Source organism: Toxotes jaculatrix, chromosome 18 (assembly GCF_017976425.1).
Source record: "Toxotes jaculatrix isolate fToxJac2 chromosome 18, fToxJac2.pri, whole genome shotgun sequence".
NCBI lineage: Eukaryota > Metazoa > Chordata > Actinopteri > Toxotidae > Toxotes > Toxotes jaculatrix.
In genome coordinates this window covers 14,233,745-14,253,546 of record NC_054411.1, presented here as the reverse complement: position 1 = coordinate 14,253,546, position 19,802 = coordinate 14,233,745, and the positions used below count along the sequence as shown (strand labels likewise).

Here is a 19,802-nt window from a genome sequence, read left to right as displayed (position 1 = left end):
GTCAGACAACCATTTGTTCTGTGAGAGGAAACACAGCAGCCTTGGATATGAAATATTAAGCTGCTGTTCTCTTTCTGTCTTTGTCTCTTACTCTCTCACACACAGAAGGGATTCAGCAACATTAACTCTGGTACAATTTGTACCATTATATCAAAAACAGAATAGTTCAAGGATTTCTAAGTGACATTTTTGCTTCCTAAGGTTATGGACCTTAAAGCATTTATTTTTCTTTTTCTCTTGTATAATTTCCCTGCCCATGGCTAAATCTGTGACTCTGATCTTTTCTCTGTCTGCATTAATGTTTGTATGCCTGATTGTCCATTTATGTGTGTGTCTTATCTGGGAGATAATGATGTTTGTTTCTCTTATTCTATTTCATCTCTAGACAAAATAAGATAAATCGGGGAGAATAGGTTTGTCTAACGTGTTCACAACATGAGCAGGGTCGAATGAAGTGCAGCTTTCTCTCCAGCTCTCTTTAGGAGGCGTGAACACAGTATGTCCTCTCTCGGAAACAGGTCTATCGGTGCTGAATCTTTTCTACTGACCGCTATCTGAAGCTGACAGAGCCTGTACCTTGTTAAGATTTTTCTCAGCTGTGGGTCATTCTCAGTGGTCTGCCATTTTGTACGGTTTAGTCTGAGCAGGATAAGTTTTAAATTTATTTGGAGATTTTATCGCTTCATTCCACAAAGTCTGCAATGTTTCTTTCGGTTCAGTAATTTGCTGTTGTGCTGATAAGTCCTAGGTTGTTATAGTATTTTCTTCAGTTCTCCTGCGCGTTAATTTAAATTCTGCACACATGCTTTTTCTGGAATATTACTAGTTTTGTTTTCTTTTGGTAAAATTTTTGTTCAGGCTTTATTTTATATAACTTTAAGACTGAAAACCACATCATCTGCAAGGAGGAGGAATTGTTTTTGTTTGTATATGAGTCTCAGAACTGGTGCACTGGACTATTCTAATTTACAGCCAAGTTTATTATTACAAATACCACTTCACATCTACATTTTTCTCTCCACCTGCTCACTTTAAGTGTGTGAGCCATACAGTGGTTTACATCCTGAGGAATATGTTTGCATATTCAAACAAGAAAATATTTCTCATTTCTAGACACAGGGAGCAAATGACTCTTCAGCCCATGTCATACTGCTTACCTCACCTGTGCGTAATGGCCGTGAAACATCTTGCTTCTTATTTTGGCACTCGTGTCAACAGGTTAGAACAGAGACACAGCCTGCGTGAGACGTGTGTCTGAGGCATGGCTCGAACCTCGCTGCTGCAGTGTGTCATCTAGAGTTTTGGCCTGAAGCCTATTTTTCACACGATGCACAGTTTTTGGCAAAAATAATCAGCGAACAGCTCTGTTGATAGTGCTACTGACATCATACCAGTAATATTACATAGCTGACACTTTAAACTATAGTTTCGGTGTCTAGGCTATCTCTAAATATGCCACAGATAATTGTGCACATGCCCTTTAACCTCATTCTAAATTAAATATAAATAAAATTTATAATAAAATGAAATCAAACATTCTACTTTTGAAGGTCAGTGTCAAAGGTAACCACACGTGTGCAGACAGAAGGAAAGGGGCATGCTGGAGGTGCTGCTGGTCACCGTGGATGTGGACAACAGCATGTGCAAAGCAGGGCTGATGGTGAATTTTTTTTCTATTTGAGGAGGAAATTAAAATTTGATTGCAACACCTAAGTTTCTTGATGGAGTTTGCAAATTGCTTCTCCTCACAAATCCAATCTAGATTTAAGTGATGTCCTGAAGAGGCAATTTCTTAGGGGTCATTTGCGCTACTTCCAGCCCAGAAGGAAATGCCTTACGTTTTGATATCCTCTCCCAGGAAGCAGCGATTGCGCAGAAGTCCCGCCCACAGCTGGACTCCCACAATGCCGAAGATGAAAAAGACAAAGAAGCAGAGGAGGAGGACATTTCCTAACATGGGTAGGGTGTCCAACAGCAGTGTCACCAAGATCCGCATACCTACAAAGAATAAAGATGCAATCAGCAATAAGCGTATACAGACATGTTTGAAGTTCACATACACAAAAAATACCTGAAATTAGCATGTGATTCAGCAGCAAGTCTTTTAGTAGCCCTCTGGTTACCGTACACCCTGACAACCTTTATTGATCTTGTGAGCTTGGAACCCACAACTTCATGCCCACAGCCAATATAACTACAAGTGATGACAATACTGAAAGTGACAGTTTGACATTATTTCATCCTCTGGGATTTGAACTTGCAGCCTCCCTGTGGCTGGTATTATCTAACCACATGCGTTCAGCATCCATCTCCAGTTGTCAGATGTGTTTACCGTCAGCATAGTCAGGGATCCAGTCCCTGTGGTCCTCACAATGTGCTCTGTCCCCTTTCACATATACCACAGCCTTGTCACATTGACCACACGGTACAGTAACATTATTCTATGGCAGTGCCAAGGTGTAACTCATAATTTCGAGAGTGGCAATGATTAGACTCTCCTCGAGGCTCCAACATTTAATCTCCCTAGTGTGAAAATATGGTCAGTTTGTGAGTTTTACAGTTATCAGGATGGGCCAAGTAAGTCAGAGGGAAATCTCACTGTTGTGCATAAAATTATCATGAATTATTTAGCCATGTTTTTAAACACATGAATGCATCTAAATGCATGGTTAATAATTCCATTTAATTACATGTTTAAATGTTGTGACTGACAAGTTATGACACAGTTATTGATTTGGAGCCATGAACACGTTAGGAGGAAAATAAAGTCTAAACTGAAAACAAAATTGTAAAGATCTGAAAACCCCCTCTTGTTTACAAGTATAGAGAGCATCCTGATGTTTTTACTCAGTGAAGCACTAACTGTCCCTGCTCAGAAGGAATGACTCATCTGTGTTTAGTGTGTATCTTTTCATTTGTGTTTATCCATGAGTGCTTCTCGGTGTACTCCTTAGCCACAAAGATTGTGTCCAAGACATATTTTCTACACAGTGGCATAGCAGGCAGTCTGCTAAGACTAGTTTTTTTCTTGGTCTTCATAATGTATACTGAATGGCAAAATTAAGTAAAAGTCTACTCTGAATCCATCCAATCTTTCATCAGTCCAACCATCCTCCCTTAATGGCTGACTGTTCACAGTTCCGCTGCAGATCAAGAGTTACACGTTCTTTAATGTGTTTTTGTGTGAAATATATGACAGCCAAGCAGGTGAGGGTCAATCCATCAAGACAGAGCTCTAATGAGGTGTCATGGCCTTGAGGTGGAGTGGAAACCAGGACTGCCCAGGACAGGATCTGTCCTGGTCAGTCAGACACACAGGGAGGAGTTATACCGTATTCCTAAAATCTCTGAAATTATTAGAGTGAGGGCTTAAACTCTGATAAGAACTTGCAATAAAATCATAGAATTGCTTCTTAGATTAGATATTGGTGTGATTAAATCTATATATCTGGCCAAAGAACTTGTTGGCTGCAGATCAATGATAATGGTAAATTATCAGGGCCGCCGCGGTAAAGCTGTCAGCCAGGCTAGATAAAATACCGACATTCCAGCTACTTGCATCATCAAAAATGTTTTGACAAAGTAACAGGACGTGTATGTGTGCGTGTGTGTGTGCATGTGCACATGCAGTGTTGGAGACAGCTGGCAGAGGATTTGCAGAACCCCCTGCACGAAGCAGCCTTGTAAACATGAAATAAACATAGTGCTGCTCACTGTATCTAGGCTACAGCACAAAAACACAGTTAACATCTGTCTAACAATGGATATTTCCCATCCACTTACACAGAAAGACAAACAGACAGGACAGAGTGATAGCTGGAGACTAACAGAGGCGCTAAGTAGGGAGAGAAAAACTTTAGCCTGGCTATTAGCCTGGCTGGCTTGCACCCTAAAACACTCGATCTCCGATCACTATTCAGATGAAAAAGAAAACAAAAGAAGAGATGTAGTGTAAAAGAGATGAAAGGCTTGTCTTAAACGTCCTTAGGGTTACTCTTGCTGTGTGTACCTGTGAGTATTCCACTGTGTGGGCTTTGGGGTATGTTTGTGTCTGTCTGTATCTAGACTAACCTTGAGTTTCCAGCCCCAAGTAATACCTCTCATTGTCATCCTTATTGCAATTCTCTCCCTCTCTCCTCTCTCCTTCCACTTCCTTGTACCAGACCCTTCAGGGAGCAACAATACTTGTTACGATAATGTAAGTTTCACTTCACCTTTTCCACGGCTATAAAGATTGTTTCTTAGGGATGCTGTTATCTTAGCACTAAGGTTAAGGTTAATGTTAGAGGGGTTTTTTTTGGTCTTCACAGAGGTAGAACAATGAACGTGTGTGTGTGTGTGTGTGTGTCCCTGTGTGTGAGACTGTTTGTGATCATAGCTTGAGAGAAACAGACAACCTGCCATGCTTTATGATTGTGTTTGGGTTATCTGCAGCGCCTAAGGCACTCCCCCGACACACACACACACACATAAACTGAAACACACAATGTACAAACATATAACGTCATCTTCTACGTGGCAGGATCTCAGGTCAACTTGTGTCACGTGCTAAAACTTATTCTGGGAAAAGAGGGTCATCATTCAAGTGTACACACACACACACACACACACACACACATACACACGTAGTCTTTTAGCTGCAGCCAGACACCAAGCAGACATCTATAACCCTGACAACATGTACTTAGTCAATGCAGTATAAATACTCCCAAATGCCAATAATACTCCCATGGCTTCCCCAACACTGTAAGAATAGATTGTTTCAATAAATTGTGTTTTATGAACAATAAAATCAGTTTAACCAGTAAAAATGTCTTAAAGGTTGAGACATGAGACCAAAACAATACAGTGCTTAAAAAGAAAGAAAGAAAGAAAGGAAATGTTTGAAACCACTTCTATAAACCTGTTTAAAATAGGTGTATTGAACAAAATGACTACCTCTACTGGCAGCCTGAGTCTGAAAAACAGCTTGGCCGCTTGCCTAATGTATGCTGGTTAATAATCTTGTACGTTGTTATGACACCATTGTCGGGTGATCCTCTTTAGCTGTAGATTCATGGCCACTTCTGTCACGGAGCTTTTAGGAAAATGACAAACTATGTGCAAGTTCTCGCTCGACACTGGCACGGTACAAGCTCTGGAAGTGAGATTAAAGCAAACATCAAGTCCCGGATCATCGGTCAACTTACCGTTAAGTGGCGAGAACAGAGACACCAAAATAAAACATTTTTACACTTAGGTTTACGTTTGCACAGCGCAATTCAAACTTCTGGAGTGACAACAGGTGGCTAGCATAATTCTAAATGTTAGAAAATTAGACTTGCGCGAACTCACAGCAGTTTTACGTTACAAGCACATAAATCAGGTACTTTTGTGTAGGATACTGCTAAAACCGTAATGGAATAATATATAAAGTTTACATTAAAGCACCTATGGATAATCCCCTGTCACAATAAAAGAGTAACATGATATAAAAGACTGTTTACTGTGCAGCAGAGGAATATTCATAGTTGCTCACAAAAGATTTCAAAGTAAACGATAAAACCTCTGCTAGTTAATCATATGAAGAGAGTCATGTAGAGTTACTTAACATTTTTCTGATCAGCAAATGATCTCAGGTAAATGAAGTGTATTTCCATATACTCATCACCAATCAGGGAAGCAACAGTCCAAAGGGCCAGTATCCAAAAGAAAAAAAATAGAACAGAAAATAAATAAAAATAGAAATTACTGCAGAAAATGGACTTACTTGGAACTCTGTTGATGGCGCGCAGTGGCCTGAGCACTCGGACGGTACGGATGGCGGACAGACTGGCGTTATGGCCATCCAGAGAATACTCCATCACCCTGAAGACACAGTGTCAGTCAGAGAAAGGTAGAGTTTTAAATGATGTTCCGTGCTTTAAATAAAGAAAAAAAAATCACATACACATGCACACACACGTATCTACACAAAGGACCAACAACAAGAAAACTGAGAACATCACAAATATAATAATTCTTATGATGGCATCAACCCATAGTATCAGCAGGGTTTACTCCACAAGTCTCTACATTGTTACTCTTGGTGAAAGAGAAACAGAAAACACAGTACACCTTTGTAAAGGACATTTCTATTTTGATAAAGACAGGATATTGTGAGGACATACACTCAAATAGATACACAAACACACCCACAGGCATAAACACATGCACCTGTATCACACATCTTTGTCAACTGTCGGCCGTGAGTAGCCATATTTACTCCTCAGGCAGGAAAGAGAGAGAGAGTGTGTGTGTCTGTGTGTGTGTGTGTGTATGTGTATACTTGTGGGCTCTGGCAGCTTTGTGGAAACCAAAATTCTGGACCCCACAAGTTTAAATGGCTGCTTGGTGGTTAAGATTTGCTTTACAGTTCAGATTAGAATAAGGTTTGTGTTAAGGGTAGGGTAAAGGTTGGGATCAGGCATTTAGTTTTCATGGCTGAGGTTAAGGTAAGAGCATTATGCATTATGTCAATGATGGGCCCTCACAAAGATATAATAAGTTTGTGTGTGTATGTGTGTATGCTTATTTGTGTGAGATTGCTTTCATGCTTGTCTGATTGTTTACTTTGTGTTCAACATCAGGGTAACAGGGAGAAATGAAATGTTATTTCTTTCTAAGCAGACTGCTATTATCTAGATGCAGATGACAGAGGAAACTGAGCAACCTGTGGGCATGAGCCCACAAAGCATTGTGGGATACTAACCCTGCCATTACAATGACGAAGTCGAGCTGGTTCCACTTGTCACCAAGGTAACAATTGGAGCCAAAAATTCCCAGGGCCACCATCTTGATGACCATTTCCACAGCGAAGAAAGCAAAGATACAGTCGTCCAACACCTGGTCACACATGATAAAAACAAAAAAACAGAAAACAAACACACAGCAAGAAATAATGTTTGTCGCAGGGCTGTTGTGATGAAGGAATTTCACCTGATGTGATTTAGGATGGCTCAGTAGCATGATATGGAAATTTCCTTAATTTATCCTAATTTTAGTGCTACAGAAATAAGCTTTATTGTTAAGCCACTATTAAGTATATTATTACTTTTTAAGTGACAAAGATGACTCGCGACAACTCATGGAAAAGCTTCAGCATCTTCCAGCTGTCCATTTTTGAGGCTGCTCTGTAACTTGGTGCTGGTGGGGGGCAGTTGCACTTTGTGTTTCTGGTGCAGATGTTGCATATTGCCTTGTCTAATTTGGCTAGCTCTCCCTTTTAATCTAGCTGAAAGCCAAAATGTTCCAAACCTGGTGAAGTTACATTTGGTCTTGAGACCAAATGAGAGCAGCTGCCAATGTTTCCGCTTTAAAAAAACAAGGACTGAAACTCAGCAGCACCAGATGCGAACAGACAGTTGGCAGGAAAAATGACTCTTAACTTGTTTTCATGATGAAATTATTTAACATTCAATACACATGAGCTGAAGTGTAGAAAAAGAAGGGAATAAAAAAAAAAAACGAACATAGTGGTTGCGGTGGTTGCTTGCCATCCCCTGTGGCTGGCTTGTCAATGTCACGGCATTGCAATATTGCAGTTATTGTGACAGCCCTAAGGTTAAAGCTGATATCAATAACAATAAGAGAAAACAGACTTCTTGCCGACAGAAGAAAGGTCACATTCTTGTTAAGATTCCTCATCAATACAGTCACATTTAGAAAGAAGCAGTGAAAATGGCAGTGGAGGTTGACTGAAAAAGAGTTCTTGTCTCGCATTAGTTAGTTTCATCCCAGCAGGGAATAGCTCTGGCTTAGCACGGTTATGTCTGTGTCTCAATTAATTAGACATCCACCACAGCAAAAAGAACGTCTGTATTGGAATATAATGAGCACATCTCAGTGTGCCAAGAATCAACATTACTCCACAGTAAGAGCCTACTGAAACAAATGAGACAAGTGAGACATGAAAAAGAAAAGGAATTAAGTTTTCAATACCATTTATTTACCAGTTGGACTTAAAATTGTTATTGCTCTTCAAGTCGCTTCACATCAACCTATGTGACAGCAACTCCTGGCACATAGGAAATATTTTATTTATAATCAATTATCATTAATCTCTTAATTATAATTCAGCTTAGCCAGGGAAGTTCTTGTGGCGAGTTCAATTGAAATTGTCTACACCATAATACAGCATCTGACCAATGGGATACTTTCTCTCTGTTCCTATTCTTTGAAGCAATTTGTTGATAAAGCAATAAAAAATTAAATTAAATTAAAATAATTTGTCCATTTGATACCAAATAACCTGGCTAAGGAGAAAATCACCTTCATAAGCAGGTTACTATTGTAATAGATATTCTTGTACATACGAAGCAAGTGGAGACATCCTGATAGTGTTCAGAGTGTCACACTAACCTGTAGGATGCGGCACCACTCTGACTGACAGGTGACGTCTTCACAGGGCTGGAACATCCCCAGAGTCACACAGTTGAGCAGGATCACCAGCATGGACACGTGCTCGAACCACGTGCAGGAGAAAGTTAAGGTCAAAACACATAGGATGTGATTTTAAATGACACAGGATGGTTTATTTACTGAATACAAAGAAATGCACAAAGAAGTGCATATTTCTTTCTCACTTTTTTTCCCAAAAAAGCAACAACTGATAATCAGATGCACTTGAAAAAAAAAACAAGACAAGAATTCAGTATGCTTTTAAACTATCTTAATGTTGCATCATTAAGGCTGGGGACAGCCACCTTAACACCACCTGTCGAGTGCTAACCACAGGTGCATGACCAGGTGCAAGCCACACGCGGGAGCAGCGGGGATCAGACAGGCCTGCTGACATGTTGCAGAGTGAGAAAAACAACGATGCTTGCAGAAGGGGAACTGGCCCGTGTCAGTCAGACAGTTGACACGGGGAAAGGGACTCTTCATTTCACGTGGCGCTGCCGGTTTGTTAGTGTCATCCACCAGATGAGCTAAGGAATGCTCAAAGGGGGTGCCAGCAATAAAAGAAAATATGATAGGACATTTCTATGCAACTAGTTTCAACAAGTTTCCTACAGAACATAGTTGCTGTTGCAGTTTAGTTGTACAGAAACGTAATTTCTAGGAGTCAGTGTTGGATAAGACATGATGTAATATAAAAGAGCCTGTGAGTAAACAAATGCCAAACCAACACACTGGAACCGGATGTCAATGGGAAGTTTTGTCTGAGCCTAATGCACCTAATGGGTCTAATAATGACTCTGTGGGCCTGGCTGCTAATTTGATTAGAGGCCTTTTCACAATTTCACAAATAAACATTTTAATGGATCCATGTCTACTCTATATCCTGTTGCACTGTTTGCTAATGTAGATTAACGACATAATTAAACCCTTACGAAAAGATGCTGGAGTATCAACAACGATCGATGGGGATTTTTATAATCCCACATATTTGCGGCAATTGATCCAAGGACCGGGAAAGGGAGAGGTATGGCATAAAGTATTCACGCAAATCTCTCATGTGTCTCAAGATGAAGAAGTAACTTCCTTGTTACAAGAATGGAGCATAATTTCAAGGGAGTACTGATGTCAGATATCTCCTCTGATCTGGGTAAAAGCACTTGTGAGTGATCTTTGGTGGTTTCCCTCTTCTACTTTTATCATTTTTACTTTTTATTTTATTTGTGCTTTTAATTCACTTTCTTTTCTGCTGACATAATAAGAGCTTCATCTGTTGGGTGGAGTCTCAACAGTGTGGCCTCACTGATCCCTCACCGCATGGACAGACATTTGACAGAGTGGGAGTGTGTCTGTATTAGGATTCCTTTGACTCAGTTTGAGTGCAGCAACATGGATGACACCTAAAACTGCATCCTATTGACTAAATGAAAGATAAATCTTTAAAAGCCTCTGCAGCATTCAGTTGTCGGAGCTGTGGAGAAGCTCCTGAACAGCTCCAACAAAGGGATCCTCATTATGAAAACGAACATGTAGCTGCACTCTGACTGCTAACAAACTCATAAATACATCACTGTCAACATGTTGCAGCATGACGCAATACCACAAATCACACCAGGCTATAGAAACACAAGCAAAGTCATAAAATATTCTCATTGTCATAATGAGAAAACATAATACACACCAGGAGGATGAGTGAAAGACAGGGAGACAGCGGGACAGTAAAACAGATGGGATGAGGGAGAATGACAAGAAGAAACAAAATCACGTCTCCTTAACACACACACACACACACTGAGTTGCAGTATTGATGTATTCCCAGGGTGAAGTACTGTTCTAATTAGAAAGGGAGTTAAAGCAGGAAACAAATGGTGACCACTGTCTTCTATATTATTCACACAGAGAGACATATATACAGAGTTGTAAACACAGACACAAAATGCAGGCATAAACATATTGTATGCAAATTAAGCTGCATTCACACACACACACAGACACACAATCACAGCTGTGATCAGGGGCCAAAACAAGTCTGTATCAGCAAAAAAGTCTGATCTAAAACTTTTTTTTTTCCTCCAGTGGCCGTTAGAGTAAGAAGCAACTGCGGCCTGCTGCAGCCACAGCTAAAAGCCTCTCCACCTCGAGTTTATCCAGCAGTAACAACTGCAGATTCATGATCATGTGCTGAATACTCAAGAGACTTTGTCGTGAAGAGGCAAATTCTGTGAAGTGTTTCAGACCGATCATTTCAAACCACTTGGACTGGAATACATACACAACATGCAAAGCCATTTAACCACGTTATATCTCCTTTTTCTTAAATTCAGCGATGTCTAAATGGCTAAATTTAGTTCTACAGTCGAATCTTTGTTCCACATGGTATTTGTACGTCCTTTTCACAAATAAAAGAGTATCTCAAATTTTAAGAACATCTGCTCTTACTACAAATTGTGATGAGAATTCATAACATACTGTGTGTACACCAAGAAACTGCTCACTACTCCTACACTTTCTGCAGTAGTTTTTCATTTGTATTAAGGGTATGGATCACATCAACTACAGACAAGTAAAAATAAATTTTCCAATCAGTCAACTGTGATAATTTAACATTTTAGTACAAAAATGTAGTAAAATAAAAAGAATAGCCTCTGTTCTGCTCCCTGCAACATATCATCTGTATGCCGGCCCATTTGCACGTCTGACAGAGGATTTCCTGAGCCCTGGCTGCCACCACTCACCTATGTCCGACTGCTTAATTAACCAAACCTGACAAGTGTGCAATGCACTCTGACAAAATGCCACACGTCTTTATTCTCTCCACTGACAAAAAGGATTTCCTTTGTCTGCTGCGAGGGAAGTTAGAGATACTCATCTACTGAAATGTGAGATATCTAGATCAATTAAAGCATTACTGTTGTGTTGTTACCTTACACGCAGATCGTGTCTTTCTGGTGCTGCAGCACTGATACAAGCAGAAATCTAACATCTAAGATCGCGCACTTGCACTTCTTACAAATGTATGTCTTGTTTCTCGCAATCTGATGTGATGATATTGTGATACTGAGGGAAACTGTGCTGTCTTTTGTATTTCTGGAAAAAAAAAAAAATCTCTGCCAGTAGTGCACCAAGCTCCCACTGCTATGGTATGCAGCAGCTGGATGTTCAAGTCAACAGAGGCACTACTACTGTGGGAGGCAGAAAGAATGCAAACCCTGCTGCTTATCCTCTGGAGACACATTTAAAAAAGAGTGAGAGGGAGGAAAAAAAAAACAGGGCCTTCTGAGTATTGAACATTTTAAAGGGGTACAGTATGTAAAACAGGGCAATTGTGGCAGATGATGTGAGATACGAGTGGTATGGTGAAGGGACAGTCCAATTCAGAGGACATGGTCACACAGGGAGCTCTGAGGCATTAAGGCTGTTAGTTGTGTTGTATGTACCAAGTCTACAAATGGTTTAGATGTATATTTCGCCATTACAGCAGTGTAAAACATGTTTTGCTGTGCCCTCAGGGGGAGCAGCAATAAAACATTGCGTTAAGTTACAATGCGTTGTTGTGGGTATTATTAAAAAGAGAAAAACATATTTTTAATCACATGGAAAATGCCTGGGGCCAGTCTGTCACTGTACATGCTTCAAACACACACACACATATGCACACACTAAGTCAAGCAACGTAAGGTCGATTCTTCCCTCACAGATGAAAGATTCAATAATCTGCAGCAGAATTAAAATGAGAGATTTGAATATTCAGTGAATCTTTCTCTCTCTTGTTGCTCTGTGCCTCCCTGTTCTCTGCTGTCGCTAATTCCTCTTTAATCTCCACAGTCAACACCTCCTGAGCCCCCTTCTGTCTTCGGCTCTCCCACACACACACACACACACACACACAAAATGTATGCATGCATAGACACAAGCATTAATGTGTAAGTCCTAAAAGTCAATCCAGGCTGTCGCTGCACAGAGAGATCAGCGTACACACTGATTTGCAGTAAACAGAAAACAACAACGATCCCGGTGTTTTTCAAATTTCGCTTGGCTTCTGCGTCACACACACACAAAAGCACAAATGGTGAACTATAGCTATGTTTGCCCTATGCTGCTATAAGCAAGATCAAATGTAGTGTGCAGTGGTTGGCTTTCCTCCCCCGACAGTGACAAATCCAGGCCTGGCACAAAATGCTGCAGGTCTCACTTGTTAAGGTCGATTTATGCCTCGGCACTTTGAGCAAATCAAATTAAGTCTGTGTCGTGTCACACTGGATGTGGGTTATTGTAGCTATTCATAAGTCTAGGACCGGGTAATAGTTCAATATTACTATTTATCACCTATCCACATAACAGGGCAGAATACTCACTAAAAATCAAGTTTGGCCTTTAAACTGTCACAAATTTATCGTTAGTTGTGCAAAACGATGTGCATACATCACTGACAGCTGCAAAGGATATACGGAACAAATACAAAGATTACAGACTATAGATTTGCCATGTTTAAATCTGGGTAAATAATCCAACAGTAATACGAAACATAAAACACTGTCTTGGGTAGTTTTCTACCCGTGGATAAAAACAAAACAAAACAAAAAAAACACCAAATGCAACTGGGTTATATTTGCCTGAGTTAGGTTAAGACAATTTAGGTGAAATCTGACTCACTGATATTTCAAGTGTCCTAACTTTAAATTTCAGTACCTGGGGTCCAAATCTAGAAACACCATTTAAACTGGCGTCATTATTAATGCTTTAAAAACAAAGAGATATTTTAAGGATATGAAACTGTTTTGCTGACTTCTTAGAAACAATAAGAGGAAGAATAACTTGTCTGTTTTTCATGGGTTTTTTTTTTTTTGGGGTATTTATTTGTCTACTGGAAGGCACATGCAGGGAGCTCAACCTTATTTGTCACAGATTAATGAATGGCACCTACATGGCAAGAGATGGACAATTCATGAACCATTCCCATGTCCTGCAAAAGCTACTTTTTTATTGATGTGGTTTATGGGTCTCACTATCTCTTAGCTCCTCCAGCATAATCGCAGAGTTCTTTAGTGGGTATCATATACTGCACTGTAGGTACATTGGAGCAATTCAACATCTTGCTCAAGGGCAGGAGCAATAACTCGAAACTGTGTGAGACATCAGATTCCATGTCAGGTTGACATGCACACGCACACACAATAATTAAAACTGTTTGACACAGAGTAGAGACAAACTACAGCACAGAGGACGGAGAGCTTGCCGAAAAAACAGATATGAAGCACCAATTACATTCATTTGTCCCTGTACAATGGGTAATGAATGACTCAGTGTTTATCTTCAGCCTCTGCTGTGCAAATATGTAACAATACAAGCTTTCCAAGGTAAACAAGACACAAATACCACAATGCAATATTAGGCATTTGTAAGAGCCTGTTAAATTTGTAAAACACTCTGTCATAGCAAAGTCTCACACCTACAGCGACTGTGATAACACTTACACACAGTCACTAAGTGAACATACACACACTTACAAATGCATAGTACTTGTACGCACGTGTGTACTCAGGGTGCGGCATAGTTTGTTGTAGATTGTGTTTTATTTTTCTTTCTTTTTATCCCGCTGGACTTGAAAGGCACAGTAGCACTGCACCGTTACATGGTCAAACGAGCTCACACACATGCAATCACACACACACATATTTAGATACAAGCAGCTGCTGATGCAAGACAACAACAACAATTCCCCTACATAACCTCTTACATACATGGATGCACACAAGCATGAATACACTGAAGAGGTCTCACAGCACACACACAGTGTCATGCCCAGTCCAGTTGAGCTGTCAGGTCAGTGCCAGTGCACTGTGAACACAAGAGGCGGTCGCAGAGAGCGTGGAGGGGAGGGAGGAGGGTGCAGTAAAGAGTAAAGGAGCGCTGAAGCACTATGAAGAGAAGTCCAGCTGAACCAACAGTTCATCTGTAGTGTGTTGTTAAAAAAAAAGACCACATTTATCCCTTTACCTGCTTTCATCCCATTCTTCCCCTGATTTCCTCCCTGCTTAGTTTTCTCCTCCCTCTCCCTTTCTCCCCCCTTATCTCCTCCATCCTCCCAAGGTTCTGTCCATATGTGTTGAAGAGGAGCTACAGTGTTAAGTCTCAGCTCACAAGCAGAACTTATCCCTATCTGCTCCATGGCTTAGCTCTCTTTGTTCTGCGATAAGCTACATATTTAACTTGTCCCATCTGGTAACAGCTCTCAAACTTCTCTTTGATTCAGCGTGAGGCAGATTTTTGTTTTCTGTTTTTTTTTGTCTGACCACATGTTCAGACAAGAAGTTTGATTTGTTCAAAGAAACTGTCGTGATGGCATGAGATTACATGTGATGACATCACTTTGCTTTTTTGAGTCAGTCCTTCAGTTCATTCTTTTGTACTACAGTAAACCAGGCAGCCGGACCAGCCAGCCATCTTCTCCGGGAAATCTAGCTTTCAAAATGTTCTGTGCAGATGTTATTGGTCACAGATCGTGGTCACAATTTACAAAGCCTCGTGGCTCCTGCCTGAAGCTTACTGGCTGTCCTTCTCTTGTGTCCGGTGAAATTTCTCAGCCAGGCGGATAGATTTCAACCTGTCTGTTTCACTTTGTTTGCCTCATTCCACTGAATTTGGACCTAAAGGAGAGGTAATTAGAGTAAATGTGAGAGGTTCAGTGACCAGTCACAGCAGTTAACTCTGCCATGGAGACAGATGGGCTCCGGGGGAAGCAAATCTATGCATCTACTGTATACGCACAAAGGTAGAGAGATGAGGAGAGGAAACATACTTGTGTGCAACACAATGAAACATTTTCTTGAAGTGGTTTGGGGGTTAATGGAGCTCTCAGGCTGACTCTGTTCATAAATTAGAAAGAAGGGAGCAGGAAAAGGAGACAAGGGAGAAGAAAGAGTGAGTTGGCCCATTCTGAAACTGCACTCACATCTTTAAGTAGAATTTATGTGTGAAAGCAGAAATGTGTCACGCAGTGGGGCATAAACAGCTTCTCCCAAGATGTTCACTTGTGTGACATAAGCGTGTATAGTTGCTTTTATTTTGTTCTGCCAATAATAGATATTTCTGTCAATTACTGTATGTCCCTTAGCTGTGTTTGTCTATGCAGAGATCTGCACTACTGTAATGTGTATAGTGGAGGAATATTAACTTCATCCCTCTGCTGAAAACAAGGTTACCTCCCCTTTTTTTCCATGCTCCATCCCTCTCCTCAATATCCTTTACATCCCTCCCTCCTTCCATTTTACCTTGACTCTCACCTTCACCCCTTCTCTCTCTCCTTTTCCCCTGCTGCCACCTCCATCTCTCTACATTATCCACCCCCTATCTCGCTCTCGCTTAGCCTTTCACCTCCCTCTTTTTATCTCGGCATCCCCCTCTGTGTACTTTTTCTTCCATCCTCTTTCGCAATCCATTTCTCTGCCGCCCCGTCCTCGTTTTTCATGCTCCAGTCCATCCCTCTTTCATTAGAGGAGAGCAAACTCAATCCCATCAGATGTAATAACCTAATCACATTCTCTAATCAGGTCGATCAGCGGGGCAGCAGTGTGTGTATGTATTTGTGTTGCTTGTTACGATGAGCATACCAATTTAAGTTGCAGTGTCCTTTGTCCTTCCCATATCTGCTTTGTATGTTATTACTTTGTACCAGCTGGTATCATAAAACCTGCCTGACAGTGTAACATACTTTGTCAAATGCCAAAATGCTGCACAGAAGTCGTGGGGAAGGGGTTGGTAAATGGTTGTGAGTATATAGAGACCAGGGTTCATGACCTGCTTGTTAGGTCCAGGCTACTTAAACATTCGGTTACAGTTAAGAAAAAAATCCTACATTTTGTTAAATATTAAAAAGTCAACACAGCCTGTCTCCTGCTTCAAATTTGAATTGACCCTTTTAATATTTACCCAGGACCATAAAAACATTATTCATGCTTTAGTTGTTTGGTGCGGATATTGTAGGGGAAACAATTTTCTGTTTCCAGATAAGTTCAGTGTTAAGATTGTGTTGACAGTGAACAATGTGCATAATGCACTCAATTTAAATGCTTCCTCATTAAGTTGATCATAACCATGTTGACATTATGTGTCTGGCAAAACATAATTGCTAAAGCACATTAGTTGTACAGTATATGAGCACAGTTTTTAGGAGGCAGGGTTTGTAATAAAACCACGTTCTATACGGTGTGAAATCGGCCTGTAATATGGCATTTTCAGGTGGGATTCAGTCAAAGTAAGTTCTTATCCAGTGTGGATAAGGAAAAACTCCAAAAAAAAAAATAGAAAAAAAGACTTAAACACATCGGAGGGATCCCTCTTCCTTAACAGACAGACATGTAGTAGATGTCGTGTACAGAACAGACAGAAACAATGATGGTAAAGTTTCACTGTGAAGAAGCAGAATGTTAGAGCTGCTTTTCACTGACATATGTGATTTAGTAAACTAAACACCTTTGGACTAATTAATCAAGAAAATGATCAACACAATAATCAATTATCAAAACAACTATAGTTGCAGCCCTGGTGACAATATTACGTAGATAGAATCCACACATACATGAATAATATGGATCTGGAAAGATGCTGAGCAACTTCTGGGTGCTGCCAATTATTCCATGTCCCTCTGTTACACTGTGATCCATCTAGAAGTTGCTCAACATTAAAGGTTTGTTATATTTTTCACGCAGGTTTAATTTGTCTTCAATATCTTATTTAATATCATGTTTCATGTATCAAATATCCTTATTTGCATATAATTCAGATTTGCTTTCTTGCATTTGTCATGTTGTGCACTGCGGCACTTGTAGACATTATTTAAACACCTTTCACTCGAAATCTCAGAGGAACTTACTGCTACTTCAACCGACCAGCAGCTATGAATAGTTCTGTTGGACTGAGAGCTTCTCCAGCTGCTGGCATCACCCCCACAGACCATCGCAGGCTGTTTGCCCTCCTTCCTTCATTCTTAGATTCACTGTTAATGAGCTCTGTTCCCCCTCCGCTGTCCTTTCTTCCTTTTTACCCACCATCGCTCGTTTCAAAACTTTGTTGTGAATCTCTGCTCCAACCGAAATCTTCTCTCCCTCCCCGTCATGTTTGTCCTTTCCTCCCTCTTTTCTCCCATCTCTCTCCTAGCCCCTCCGTTCCCTCCATCTCTGCTTCCCTTCCTCTCTTCCCACTCTGTCGATGTGGCAGTGGAGTGCTTCCAGTCCAGATTCCTAGCCATGTTTGATTCGGATGATTGTTCATTTATTTCACCATCTGCCACAACAGAAGCACACACACACATACACGCTCTACCATTACCTCAAACATAAAAAGACTCCCCCCTGCTGTGATCACTACTTTAAGGATTTTGCCAATAGAATGACTAGTCGCAGAGCCGCATGTGTCTACTGCTTGAGCCGTGTTGTGTGTGTATGTGTGAACTCCAGATCGGCTCATCTCAGCGGAGTCCCTGAAGACGGCACGATTCAGAAACAGAAACTCATAAATCAGCCTGTCCCCTGAACTCGCTCCTCTCTCCCTCGTCTCCTCGCTCCTGCTTTCATCTCTCCATCCCTGCGTCCCTCCAGAGGAGACTGAGGCAGCAGTGACGCATTTACACCAGGATTCCCTCTGTCTTTCTGCTACAGTCTCTCTGCTGTATGCTCTTTCATCTCCCACTTATTTCCACAGCCTTTTTAATCTTCCATGCTGATGGCAGTTTTTGTTCACAGCAGAATGTTTTCTGAGCAACTTCACATCAACTATCGGCATTGATTATTTTCAATTCTTTTCTGTTTCTCTCTGTTCCAAAGCAGTCAGAAAAATCTGTGTGCGCAGTGACAAAGAGCAGATAGTCTTTTTCAGTCGAGTGCAACAAAACAGAAACAGTTTAGACAAGTGTTTGTTCTCTGCTGCGCTGCAATGTGCAGATGGTGCACTGGACTGAAACATCCCTGACACAGAACACACCTGAACAAAAGGCATCCCAAGGTGAGATTTTCTTTCCTATGGCATCTGTCCCATCATGTGCATGTACAGTGTGTGTGTGTGTGTGTGTGTGCAGGTGTGTTTGTGTGTGTGTCATGGCACGTCAAAAAGGAAAGGGAGGAGAGAGAGGGAAAGATACAGAGAGCTCTAAATAGAGCAGCTGCATCTGGTGGGGCCTGGCCTTAAACCTGTACTTGCTCACACACACACACACACACACACACACACACACACACACACACACACACACACACACACACACCGGAGGCTACCCAACATGCCTGAAACAGTTCAACCGTTCAGCTCGACCTTGAGGTATTGGCTCCTCTACATTTATTAGCACAGTCACGTGAAACACTGGCAAGTTGGTATTGCTCCTTGCTTTAAGGATAACACAGGTGATGCTCTATGTTTTTTCTTATTATCAACAAATACAATGTCAAAACCAAAACCAACAATGACTTTATCCTTAATAAAGTTAGAATTAAAAATAACTGAATGATCAAAACTGAAGCAGCAGAGCCTGGTATGTCTTGACTTCTACTCTCTATTAAGGGCTTAAGCTCCAAAAACACTGGATCCTACATTTCCCATAATGAAACTCAATAGCCTCTTTACTAAGTACCACTCTCCCTGTTTAACACCCACATCTTTGGACCTTCATGACCCCACTTCTGACGCAGGCTTTCTGTTAAAAAAAAAATTTCAATCTCAAGCCCAAGCTGAGATAATTATTTTCAGAGACTGGACAAAGCTCCTCCACAGCCACAGATGATATTGTACAATTGTTTTAAAGAATTGCTTAGATTGTTTACAAAAAGTAAAATATAACTCAATGCCATCCTTATCCTGTGTATACATGGATTCCTGTAGGCCTGTGCCAATGATATCACTGGTTTATGTTAATGGTGACAACACTCATACCGTGGAAGACATAAACATCCTGACTGATTACAGCGATTAGGAGGGGCCACTTTTATCATGTATGGTATTCTCGCTCCGTCTCTCTGACACAGTTTCGACGGGATTCTGGTTGCTAAGTAACCGGCCGCAGTCCGAGAATTCCAGAAAACAGTCCACAGAGAGAAAACAGCACAGGAAGTTGGAGTATTTTGTGTCTTTTGTCTGCATTTTGGCCACCATGTTTACATTTTCTTTGATTGTTTCCTCTATTTTCTCCTCTCTCCACAGTCTTCCCTCCAGTCCTCCACTCCCCTCTCCCATCCTCTTTCTCCTCCTCCTCTCCCTAAACCAGTCTCACGCTCCATATTGTCAAGGGAGAAAAAAGATCACCTCCCTCTCATTTCCCCTTCTACCCCATCTCCCCTCCTCTTTTTCTCTGCTCTCCCTGCCTCTGCATGCCAACTACATATCACCAATACAAGTCA

At 41.0% G+C, this 19,802-nt stretch overlaps 1 protein-coding gene across 1 annotated transcript in view; it reads right to left on the bottom strand.

Moving 5' to 3' along the window:
• cacna1ha (calcium channel, voltage-dependent, T type, alpha 1H subunit a) overlaps positions 1-19,802 on the bottom strand; it is a 96,036-nt gene that overhangs the window by 39,939 nt on the left and 36,295 nt on the right. Inside the window, exons 3-6 of the mRNA XM_041062390.1 lie at positions 8,380-8,491; positions 6,731-6,864; positions 5,750-5,847; positions 1,839-1,998 (exon numbers count right to left, since the gene is read on the bottom strand). Of these exons, the coding sequence (XP_040918324.1) occupies positions 1,839-1,998; positions 5,750-5,847; positions 6,731-6,864; positions 8,380-8,491 (504 nt within the window). The remainder of the gene's footprint in view (positions 1-1,838; positions 1,999-5,749; positions 5,848-6,730; positions 6,865-8,379; positions 8,492-19,802) is intronic.